Genomic DNA, 12433 nt, shown 5'->3' on the forward strand with positions numbered 1-12433 from the left:
CCAGATCCTGGGGGACTTCCTTCACACGGGCTAAGGAGCTTGGTTGGATCCTGCAGGCCCCTGGGAGCCCCCTCAGCAAGGGCTTAAGCTCTGCAGAGTGACATAATCAGCTTTGCATTTTGGAAAGATCAGAGAGCCGGTGTTCCTGAGTATCCCACTGCAGTGGTACCAGCCAGATGCTGGGCTTGGTCTGTAGCAGTGAGTGATGGCTGCAAATGCAGGGCACTGGGTTCTGCCTGGGGGTGGGGAGGGAGGGGGGAAGGGGAAGAGGGAGGGATGCACTTTTGTGAATAGTTCTGGTCAGGACGTGTAGAGCGGGAGTTAGTAGTTCTTCAGTGACTCTCATGTGTCAGCTCTTGATATATTACCTCATTCAATTGTCACGGCATCGCTGTAAGGTAGATATTATCAGCCTCGTTTCATAGGTGAGCAAAGAGAGACTCAGGTTAGATGGCTTGAAGTTACTAGTGACTCAAGAGCAGGACGGGAAGGCCAGCTCATCCCTGCCCTCTCCAAATCCCACCCAACTAGAATTTCTGTCCCCTTCCTGCCAACCCCCACTGTAGGGATTGACTAATTCAGTCCCCTTGGTTGAGCTGACAGATGAGGAAACCAACCTGGGCTCATGTCTGTTCCTGCTAAATTTTTACTGTTTTCCAGCTGCTCCAAGTCCCTGGGGATCAGATTCTTCCCTTTCAGAGTATTAGTGATGCTGCCTAATCAGGGCTGCTTACAGATTTGATAAGCATATTTTACATTCCTTTGCTCAACCCATCAGCAAAGATATTGAATGAAGCCAGCTCCGTGACAGATGCGAGAATGGACCTCTTGATACGCCTCCTTGAGGGGCACAGCCCTGAGCCATCTGTTCTCCTTCTCTGTGTGTCATCCCCCTGACTGTGTGTGTGGACTCAGGCAGGTCCCGAGCCGGAGGCCTTACCGCCCTTCTCCTTGCCCTGTGACATCACTATGTCACGGAAGAATGATGTGTTGGCCCCAAATAACATGCTTTTTACAAAGCCGTACTTAAGGGTCTGATGGAAAGGGCATGGGCCAGTTGTTACCCGGACCTGAGTTCGAGTCCCAACCCGGGCTCTTGGGGAGATTGGGTTTCTTCATGCACAACCCAGGGGTGAGGCCTGAATGCCGGACCGGGCGTATCGCACTTTGCCCTGCACCTGGGCCAAGGTACGGGCTCAGCATGTGGCAGCCTGCCCTGGTGATGTCCACACTTTCAACATGTCAGGACCTGGTCAGGTGGCATGGCATTTCAGGCATCCCACACCTTCCTCCGGGGGTGTATTGCACTGAGCTGAATTCAAATGGGGGGAAGATACGTGGAACATCTCCTATGCGTCAGGCATAGCCAGTGTCACTAAGGGGCCAACTTACAGCAGTCTTCGGGTAGCACAGCAGTTGCCTCTCAGGGGCCCCTGAAGGCTTCTGCACGGGCTGCACCGGCCTCACGGGTCCTGAAATGTCAAGTGTCGTTGTTTTTAGGTCATCGCAGTGTGGTGATTGTGGTTCCTTAGTGCCGTTCAGGGGCTCTGAATGACTTTCACTTCTCAGGTTAGTTCAGAGTAAAAGTTAGAAAACCAAACGAATCCCTCTGTAAGAAATGCAGTTTGTTAAAGAAATCATTCGTAGCCCAGAATTTCTGGGCAGTAGGAGTCTTTCCAGACCCCGTGGCCACCCAGCCTGACCCTGATCCACATCGGTGCCTCGTTCTTGCCTGTTGCCTTGTGCATTCCAGTCCCATGGGCCTGGCCGTGAGGAGTGGTCAGAGGCTTGGCTAGGTCTGGCCCAGTGCTTTCCAGGCAAATGCAGGGGCTGAGTAGGCCTCCTGCTGCCAGGGATTATGTAAGCCCCTCCTGTGGGGGGCATGCGGAACACTCACTGAGCGCCGGGCCTGTTCTAGGCTCTGGGAAGTCAGCAGCGGACAAAACAGACAAGGGGACAAAACATTGGTTCGGTCCTCTGAAAAACTTGAGAAGCAGGCAGAATGGACACCTTCAGATTCCCCTTTTATGGATGAGCAAAGTGAGGCTCAGAGAAGATGGTACTATAGCTAACGGATAAGCCGGGCTCAGCCCCATTTTGGTTTGCTCTAAGTCCTGCGCCTTTGCATGACTTCACGTTGGCTGTGCTTTGTAAACGCCGGGTTACCTGGTCAGAATGATTAAGATGTTGCCCAGTTAGCAGTGGTGGAGTCAGAACAAAAGCACTGTCTCCGCCTGAAATTCACTGCCATTCTGTAGCTTCGACTGAAACCTTCACAGAGACTAAGCTGCATGGGTAAGATTTCCTCTGTGATCCAAGCGATCGTTTCTTATACGGGGTATCTGCGAGGTCTCACCAAGGACAGCTCAGAGCCGGAGGGCTGGCCTCCCATGGGGGCACGTGCCCTGGCCCCCGCACTCAGGCCTCCCAGAGCCCTCGTGGAACCCTCCCCACCATCTGGCGGTCCACCTCTGTGGCCTTTCTGCTCTCACAGCTTCTCTGCCGTGTCTTCCTAAAAAGAGCCTGTCAAGGGTCTCTGGTCCTGGTGCAAACTCTCTCTTTCCACCTGGACCCTCCCCTCCCGCCCACAGACAGGCAAACCACAAGCTATTTTGAAATCACAGAAAATGAAAGTTGAGTGGGATGTTGAGGGACATCTTGATTAAATCCACAGGGAACCTGTGCGCCTTCCCCTTCTCTTCTGTGGCACCAGCACGGCTCTGGGTTGGCACCCTCCCCAGGGTGGACTGGGAAGCCATCTTTGGCTCCTGACATCATGGAAGGTTTGAAGAGCTGCCTGAGATCCCTCTGCAGGGTCAGGGTCCCTTTCTCCTTCCCCATCATTGTTTCTGTTTGTGATTAGTCATGCTGGAGCCGGCTGAGTCAGAAGAAACCCGTGGGTGGTTTGTGGCCAGGCTGGAGCAGTGAGGCAGGAGGACTTTCTAGGTTTGTGTCTCTGTGCTCCATGAGACGACAGTGCAGGGCCCGGCTCTGTCAGGTGCTGGGGGAGGTGGCTCACAAGACCAAACTTCTGGTCCAGAGCTCCATGAACGCAGGGCATCGAGATGAACCAAGATGGTGTCCCCGAGATGCTCCTGTGGGGTGACAGGCATTCATGGCAAATGCTTCAGGGCAGATACATCACAGTGACTGTGAAAGTCCTCCATTGTTTGCCACAGTCCCCATGCCAAGTGCTGCCCAGATTTCCAGTCGCCAGATTTACAATGTCGTGTCATGTGACTTTATGCTTTACAGGACAGGTGATTCATGAAATACATAGCTAATTTAACTTTTGTACTTGTGTAAGGTTGGTTTCATATAAATAAATTCCTATCCAGAAATACACTTTTTGTCAGAGCATGTGTTGTGACCCTGTGCTTGAGAAAAACGTGACCGCCAGGAAGCAGAGCGGCACAGCGCTTGGGGCAACAGCGTCTGCCCTCAAGTCTTCCCCAAGGTTTTGCTTAAATGGGACTCTGAGGGGCAGCTTGAGCTTTGCCAGGCAAGAAATGGATGAAGATCATCCCCACCCGGGAGGAACAGCCTGGCACGACCCCGGGAATGTGGCTGTCACGGGGGTGGGTGGGACAGGGGAGGAGGCCTCTTGGATCCAGCCCTGGCTTCACAGGCTGTGTCTGTACCCGCAGGAGGGAGAGGAGCCGGAGGAGGCTCGTGGCAAGGAGGAGCGGCAGGAGCCCAGCACAACCGCACGGAAGGTGGGGCGGCCTGGGCGGAAGCGCAAGCACCCCCTGGTGAGTGTCATGGCATCCCCTCCCCCCCAGCGCGCGCACACACGCACGCGCACGCACGCACTAAACAGCAGTGACGTGTGTCCTGCGGGGACCAGGGGGCGTTAAGACTCGGCAATGCGGTGCACGCCTGCGGGTGCAGAGCTCGCTGACATTCCCTGTCCTTTGAACCCTACCGCCACCCTCACGCTTTCCTGTTTTCTACACTGAACTGGAAACCCCTAGAGACCAGAGGATTTGCGCTGCGAGTCGTGGCGGAGCTGGGACTTTTCTGGAAGGGCAGTGGCAGTAAGAGAGCCTGAAACGTTCCCCAGGCCAGGCCTGTGGCTTTGACAGCAGGACTTGCTGTTCCCTGGCCAGCCTGCACAGGCCCCTCCCCATCCACCCCCCACCCTGGGCTTCAGCCCCACCTGAGGACCCGGAGGAAGGGAACCCAGGTCTGGACGTCTGATCCAAGTGAGTAGGAGAGCTGCAGGCTGATGGGTCCCTTCAGAAGAAATAAGTAGAGGGGCTCCTGGGTGGCTCAGTTGGTTAAGCGTCCGACTTCGGCTCAGGTCATGATCTCGTGGTTTGTGGGTTCGAGCCCCGCATCGGGCTCTGTGCTGACAGCTCAGAGCCTGGGGCCTGCCTCAGATTCTGTGTCTCCCTCTCTCTCTGCCCCTCCCCTGCTCATGCTCTCTCTCTCTGTCTCTCAAAAATAAAATAAACATTAAAAAAAGAAGAAGGAGAACCTGACGCTGTTTAAGTGTGGGCTACAGGGCCAGTCCCAAGCCCAGGCTTCTGGGGGCCATAACCTCTGAGTCTAGGGAGAGTCCCGGGGTTGCCCAGGATGAAGAATGCTCCAGAGGGCATGCCCTGGGGGCTCTAAGAGCTGGCCTGCCTATGCCTTAGACTCAGAGGCAGAGCAATAATTATTTGCCAGCACCGAAGACAGCTGGTTCCTTTCTTTCAGTTCCTTCCAGCTGAGAATGGGAGAGTCAGAGCAAGTAGGCAAGGGAGGGCTGGGAGCTCAGATTTGTAACTCAGCCCATCAAGGAAATGTTCTCAGCAGGGCAGGGTTTTCTCCCTTGGGGGAGAGAGTCGGGGTGAATGGTGGCCATGGTGAAAAGGACAGCAGAGGGAGGGAGGCCTGCACCAGGGGGAGGGGAGGGGAGGTTCTTAGAGCCAGGAGGTTTGGGCACCTGTGGGTACCAAAGCGTACACTGCCAATTCTGTTTGGAGATGGGGGGGGGGGGGGGGGGCAGAAGTTAAGTCGTTTAATTGGTAAGTAATTTTAAGTATTTTAATATTAAAGCAAACATGGATATTTTATGGCCTGTGATGAAAAATTCACATGAAGTTGAAAGATAAAACAGGGGACTTCAAAGGAATTTCCAGCTTGCAGCAGACTCCAGGCTGTACTCCCAGATTCCCAGGGTGCCCCTCCACTCTCCTTCCCCATGGGCATCTGGGAGAAGGTGGAGGGCCCCAGTGCAGGCTGGAGGGAGGGGGCGGGGAGCCAGGCTGAGTTAGAGCCCACCAGTTATTCCTCACCTGCACATGTGGCCATGATCTGTGGCCATGATCTGTGGCTGAGAACTCGGCCCCCACCCCCCATTCAGGCACACCTGGGACAAGAATTACCACCTATAGCAAATAAAGACCTGGCAACCCTTTGCTCATCCTTGTGAGTCCCCGGGACCAGAGGGAGGGCATATCACTGAGAGGGGAGGTGAGGCCCGGGAGAGAAAGTGCAAGGCAGTCAGGGGCAGGTTTGTGGAAATGTGTCCAGAGGTGGACGAATGCGAGGGAGGAGGGGCAGGGCCAAGTGGGTGAAGGGTCAGTGGGTCGTATGCCCTCCCCACCCCTGCCTGGAACAGGGGCTAGTGTGGAAGGAAAGTCACTGTCTTTAGACTATAACAGACCCGGGTTTAAATCCTGGCTCCACCACTGACCACCCGTGTGACCTTGAAGAAGTCACCGCCTGAACCTCGGCTTCCCCCTTGGAAAAATATTGATGATAAGGATTCACTCCTCCTAGATGCCTGTGGGAGTTAAATTGGTGCAAGCACTGGAGAGCCAGGGCTTAGCAAAGGTTGGTCTTCCCTTGCCCGGCCAAACCTTTCCTCTTTAGGAGGCTACAGCAACCTCAGTTTGATAGAAGAAACAGATTTACTGCTTACCAGCTGTGTGACCTTGAGCAAGTTACTGAACTTCTCTGAACTTCTGCTGCTCCATCGGGAAAACTTAACCGCCAGGAACACTTGTCCTGTCCACCTCCAGGGATGCTTTGCAAACAGCCAAGTGGATCCAAAAGGGCAGGGCAGACAGTGGAATAAACCTGCTCCTGTGCGGGGGTCCGTGGGACCGGGGTCTACCAGATCTTTCGGGTGGGAGCCAAGCATTGGCCTCTCGGCAGCCCTGGTGAGAGGCGGTGCAATACTGTGCAGGTCACAGTCTGCATGTGGCCCAGCCCATGCCCTAGTGGACATCTGCAGCCCCCAGACTCTCAAGAGAGGCCCCAGGATGGGAGAGAGACCATGGGGACGGCAATGCTGACAGGGGGACAGAGGGCTGAGGCAGCTGTTGTGAAAGGGACCCCTTGTACTCTGGGGCAACAGAGAAGAACTGACCCCGGAATAAAAGCTCACAGGCCTTCCCAGGCAGCAGGCCCCTGGCCCCCGGAGGGAGCCTGTGGGGGGGAAATCAGGGAAGTTTGTGCAGCCACTAGAGGTCGGCTCCCAGGACGGAGCAGGTGCTTGCCCTGGCCTCCTCGCCTCCCAGCAGAGGAGCAGAGCCGGAGGGCTTCGTGGGGACCCGGTACAGCGGCAGCCCTGGGGACAGACTGACCAGAGAGCTTTGAAGCAGCCGAGCCTGTGTCATCCAGCTAAGCCTGGAAACAGGAGGGAGCCTGGCTCAGATCCCGACAGGTGGCACGGAGGGGGAAGTGCGGGGAAGCTGAGCGTGAGAGCGAGCTGCAGCCGGGGTCTTAATTTGTGCATGTCCCGTGCTGAACAGGGAGGGGTGAGGTACGGCCACTACTTTCCCCGCTCTCGCCTGGCCCCAAGGCTAAGAAATCATTGTCTGCCTTCCCGTGTTATCCACAAGGCCTGGATCTCTTCCACTCATTCCTGCTCTGGCATCAGCCTCCTGGCTGCACCCTCACCCAGACCAGACCCCAGCTGCCCCCAGTATACTTTGTAACCCCTCAGTGACAGATACTTCACACCCACTGAGCACCTACCAGGGTGAGGAGGCCACACTGATAAAGAAGACATACCTTTCAACCTAGTGTGTTAGAGAGAGGGGGCCCCGTGCAGTTACACTAAATACTGTCCACGGTACTTTTGTGTTCAAGAATCTTCATTTCTTATGGGACAAGGTCTGGAATGCTCCATCTGGCCCCTCTCCTGAACCTGCTCTGGTGCTCAGCGTCCACTGCTTTTGTCATAGAAACCCTGTCTGCCAGCTGCTCCCTGAGCACACCAGCCACATTTCTCTCACTACCTTGGGGGCTTGGTCCACAGCCTTCCCTTCTCTCTCCTGGCCCCACTGTCATAGCCCATCAAAGCCTGTCCTGCAAGGGAAGTCCCCTTTGGCCATCATGACCCTCTCTTCTGAGCTGTTTGTAAAATTAATCCCAACGAACACAAAGGAATAAAAGACAAGATATTAAGCCCACTGGGGCGCCTGGGTGGTTCAGCTGGTTAAGCATCCGACCTCGGCTCAGGTTATGATTTCACGGTTGGAAATTTTGAGCCCCACATCGGGCTCTCTGCTGTCAGTGCAGAGCCTGTTTCCGATCTTCTGTCCCCCCACCCCTGTCCGTCCCCTGCTCTCTCTCTCCCTCTCAAAAAAAAAAAAAAAAAACATTTAAAAAAATATTAAAAAAGGGGCGCCTGGGTGGCGCAGTCAGTTAAGTGTCCAACTTCGGCTCAGGTCATGATCTCGCAGTCCGTGGGTTCGAGCCCCGCATCAGGCTCTGTGCTGACTGCTCAGAGCCTGGAGCCTGTTTCAGATTCTGTGTCTCCCTCTCTCTGACCCTCCCCCATTCATGCTCTGTCTCTCTCTGTCTCAAAAATAAATAAACGTTAAAAAAAAAAAGATATTTAAAAAAAGATAATAAGCCCACTGATCATGTGCTTGGATGGCACTGGTCTTCAAACTATTACACGTCTTTAGGGAACTTGAAAATAAGTATTTTGAATTTTTGCCGATTCGATACTGTCACTACAGCCACACGCATGAGTTTGTATTTTACAAAAGTACTATTTCTTGCTGGATTGAGAACTGAGAAAACAAAACCAAAAACCTGGCCTTTCCACCCCGCATAGTTGGAAGAGCACACGGAGAGAGCTCGTGCCTTCCACTGGACTTAACGTTGACTGCCACCCCACATCGCACTGAGCTGAGCCACACTGCACTGTCTACCCACCTCACTGAGGACGCAGACCAGGAGCAAAGGCGTAGTTAGGGTCGTGTAGCGCTTTATTGCCTACAAGGAAAGGCCTTGTGCAAGGGTGACTTACTTACCTGTGTGAGATAGGTGGGGCCTCTGTCATTACGATGCCCACGTTCAGATGAGGAGACTGAGGTTCAGAGAGGATGTTTGGGACTTGGACTCCACACCTCCCGCCTGCAAAGCCCACAGCACTCAATCCTCCTTACCACGCCAGCCACATGCTCTGGAAGCCTGGGTGTTCCCAAAGCCGCCTGAAGTTAAAATGTGAATGCAGGGCTGTTTGAAAGAAGTGGAGACCTGGTCTAAAAAGCATACAGAGAAATGCAAGTCAGATATAATAGGAGGAGGGCGACCAACCCAAGTACCAGGGAGCCTGGGGGTAAATGGGCAAGGCTGCAGCGGCCTTCAGAGCGAGAGGGGGGCCCATTAAAACCGGGCAGTGGGGCTGGTCTGCAGCGCTGGCCTCAGAGCCAGGATGCTTGAGCCGAGCAGGCAACAGGAAACAGGAAGCCCGTGCGGGGCTGGGCGTGGCTTAGGAAGGGAGCTGGCACCTGGGCTCAGGGCCTGCGGGCTGGCCGGTGCCCGTGATGGGGAGGAGGGAGAGCAGTGTGCAGGGCTGATTTCTGCCGGCCGGAGAGTGTGAGCCTGTGCATGGGTGCGAGCCTCAGGGTGGGAGGAAGAGGCATCTTCCTGTTCACCAACTCCTGAGGACATAACAAGTGGAGGTGTCTGAAGCCGGGTCCTGCCTGGTCACAAGCCCCAGCAGCCCTGCAGACACCTTTGTCGTTCATGCTGGTTACAACTGGGGGACTAGGAGGGACAGTTTCTGCCCTTGCCCACCAGACCCTGGGGAGTGACCAGCCCTTTAGGGCTCCATACCTTGTGTACTAGCTATATGTATTTATTCATTGAAGATTTATACTCACCGACTTCCTCCAGGGTTATTTTTTGCTCAGTGGGAGCATTCTGAGGTCACCTCTTGCTAAGAATAACCCAGAAAGGGAGGGGGAGGGGGAGGAGGAGGGGGTTGGGAGCAGGGGCCCAGCTCAGCCAGGCCAGCCCAAAGCCAACATTACTCACTCCACGTTGGAGGCTGAGCCTCTGACACAACGCCCAAATGAGTTCAAGAGGGCAAAGCTTCCCCTCTTCGCAGCAGAAGACTTGGGGTGTAAACTGGGAAGTTAGGGAGCCATTTCACTGCAGCTCAAGCCAGCTGGGGACAGTTTAACTCAGCTGTTGGGCGTTTGCAGTATTGGCTCATTTTCCAACCTAATACGAACTTTTGATTCGTCTCCAAGTTCAGACAGAGCTCAAATCCCTCTTTGTGTCCAGGTCAGAATGGTTCCTTCACCGATCTTTGGAACCTTGATTCAGTGACTTGGTGCCCCCTGGGTTTTATGCACAAAACTTTCAGAAAGTATCTCCCACTCCTGGCTGCCAGCCCCTCGGAGGGCTTCGCTGCCTATGAGGGTGCCTCGATGCAGTGCTAGCACCCGTCTGTCCGTGGTTTCCGAAGTGTGGGGAGAACAGTTCTGTCGCTCATCTTAGGAGGTTAGAGACCTCTCGTAACTCTGCCCTGCAGATTCATCTGCCCATTCCTGCACCTGATGGGTCAAAGCGGCACTTGCCAGTGGCATCCAGGACCGAGAGCCTGGCTGGTAGTCTGGTCTTCAAGTGCCAAAGACATGCTGGGGGGGAAGGAGCTGGACTTGGGCCTGGGAAGGGAGGTAATGTTTACAAGTCCAGGGAAAAGTGGGAGACTTTCCTACCTAGGACCTTCCTGAACAAAGGTGTGGAGGGAGGAAGGCGCACTGAAGGAGGCACTGAGAGCTGACTGGTGTGGCTGAGTGGCTGAGGGTTTCATTTATGAACACATTAGATAGCGGTTGGAGAGGTAGTTGGCAGGCGGCCCGAGGGGTTTACACTTTATCCTCTCAAAAGTGTGTTTATCTAGGAGATTTTTGAGGGGGTGGGGGGCGTGAAGCAATGGGGGTCATGTTTTGGGCAGCCGGCTCTGGCATCCATGAGCATGGGGGGTTGAGCACGAGAGACTGCAGGGAGTAGGAGGGTGAGGTGGGGCGGTGCCAGAAAACACCCCCAGAGCCTGCCAGGGGAGGCAGCGTGGGACAGAATTGGCGGGGCCCACACTGCTGACCGCTGTGGACCGGGGAGAAGGAGGGGAGAGAGGAGATGCTGCAGGCCCCATGGATGGCATCAGTGTTGTTGTGAGAGATGGAGGCGTCTGGAAGAGAGCAGATTTGGCAGGGGCCCTCGCAGAGGTCACTCTAGATAGCTGGTCTCAGCGAGCATCTGAGTGAAATCCCAGAATCTCTGTTTTGTTTTTCCAAAATTCCCTGTTTCTTTTCATCCCGCCTTGGTCCCTTCCCCAGAGTCACACATTCCAGGGCCACCTCCAGAGAAAGCCCTGCTTCCCTCCAGGGGTGGCCTCCAGGGGGCTTCCTAGGACCCCGTGGGCCTCTCTGGAACCCGCCCTGCACCTGCACCACTCTTGTGCTCCTGTGGGTGCTCGCCAGCACATGCACCCGGACAGAGTTGTTGACGCTGGTTTTCTTTCATCATCATCACCTAGGGAATTGTGTGCGTTTTGGTCCCGCCACCTCGAGGAAGATATAACCGAACTGGAAAAGTTCCAGAGCAGGGCAGCTAGCTTGATCAAGGGGAAGGCAGGGCTGCCAAGTGAGGACAGACGAGACTGTGGCTCCCCAGTCCGGAGAGACAAAGGCTAGAGGGGATGCGATTGAAGTTGTGAAATCATGTTGAGGGGTGGGGCGGGGGGGGGTTGTGGTGCACCCCAGTGGGGTGGGGTGGGGAGGTACCCCTTTGAAACTTTAGAAAGGTACAGGAAGCACAGAGAAAGAAAGCCCCATTTTCCATGGTGGATTTCCTTCTTACCAAACCCCAGGCCTGGATGGTAGGGGTTGAAAATAGAAATAACTTCAGAAGAGATTTACCTAAATATGTGGGTCTTCTATACCTGGTGGCTTTTTAACGGGAGCCTCCAGCTCATCCTGAAATCCTTTGAGGTTGACTTCAAAGAGCACAGCCAGGCCCTCTTCCAGGTGGACAGGTGTCCCTGCTGGAGGCAGAACCCCCAGTGGCTTGGCCACCACCAGGCGTGTTCGTTCTTGCACGCACTTGCCATGACCAGCAGGGGCGCAAACTGTGTGACCTCTGAGGCTCTGCTGAGCCCTGAATTTGTCTCCTAGAACCAGTGTCTGTCCGTCTGTGTCTCTTTCACACACACACACACACACACACACACACACGGTAGAGCGATCTGCTTAGAGTCTGCCTCCATTCACCTCAGGAAGGCAGAGCAGGGAGGCTTTGGGGACCTCTTTTGGGAGTTGGCAATGCGTGGACCTCTCTGGCTCTCCCTGCCTCAAGGCCACGTCCGGCCAATCAGATCGAGGGCCGCCAGGAGAAGGGGCTGCAGGAAGGCCTGGGGCAGAGGCGAAGGGGGGAGTGTGGGGCCCAGTGCCAGTGCTGTGGGACAGGCCGCCCTGCAAGCTGAAGTCAACCTGTAGCTGGAGTCAGCCTGGGAGAATCCAGGGCTTGGTGGGGGGCTGACGGGCCCGCGGGTACAAGGAGAGGGGGACTGTATGTGTGTTTTTGTGGACACCGCTCTGCCGCCTCCCCCGCGCATCTCCCGGGCTGTGCCTCCGGAAGGTGGCGCACCCCTTGTGTGTCTGTGCGTGTGACTGTGTGTCTTCAATCAAGAGGCCAAGGCTGGCGGGATGCCAGGGTTCCCGGCTGGCACAGAGCTGAGTGCTGCCAAGGGCCTTAAAGGCACAACGGCGGTAACACGGGGTGGGAGGGGCCGCCCCACATCTGCCGGCCTCTGGGCTTCCCGCCCCAGCGCTGCGCTGGGGTGCAGGAGAGAAGGCCCCTTTTAGCTGCAGCCCTGGCCTCCAGGGCTGCAAGGGAGAGCCATTTAGGGGCCCAGAACCAGCCCGGGAACCTGACTCAGGCCTCCAGGGGCTTCCTGTAAGAGAGGCCGGGCCCTGGGCCGGCCCCCTCCACACCTGGGCCCAGGTGAGCCTGCACGCGGGGCTGCCCTGGACAGCTGGTCCCTGTGCCCTGGCACCCTCAGTGAATGGGTTCCTGTGCCCTCAGATGTCTGGGCCTCGCCTCCTTTGTATTGTTTTCCTCATCTCTTATTTGCCAGGTTTTAATTTTTTGTGTGTAAATATTATTATTATAATAAAGGGCCTCTCGAAAG

The 12433-nt window shown here is 55.4% G+C and overlaps 1 protein-coding gene across 1 annotated transcript in view; it reads left to right on the forward strand.

Annotated features, from left to right (window-relative positions):
• Positions 1-12433, forward strand: part of DNMT3A (DNA methyltransferase 3 alpha) — a 98509-nt gene that overhangs the window by 35210 nt on the left and 50866 nt on the right. Inside the window, exon 3 of the mRNA XM_042933514.1 lies at positions 3648-3752. Within this exon, the coding sequence (XP_042789448.1) occupies positions 3648-3752 (105 nt within the window). The remainder of the gene's footprint in view (positions 1-3647; positions 3753-12433) is intronic.

The sequence above is a fragment of the Panthera leo genome, chromosome A3, assembly GCF_018350215.1.
Source record: "Panthera leo isolate Ple1 chromosome A3, P.leo_Ple1_pat1.1, whole genome shotgun sequence".
Taxonomy (NCBI): domain Eukaryota; kingdom Metazoa; phylum Chordata; class Mammalia; order Carnivora; family Felidae; genus Panthera; species Panthera leo.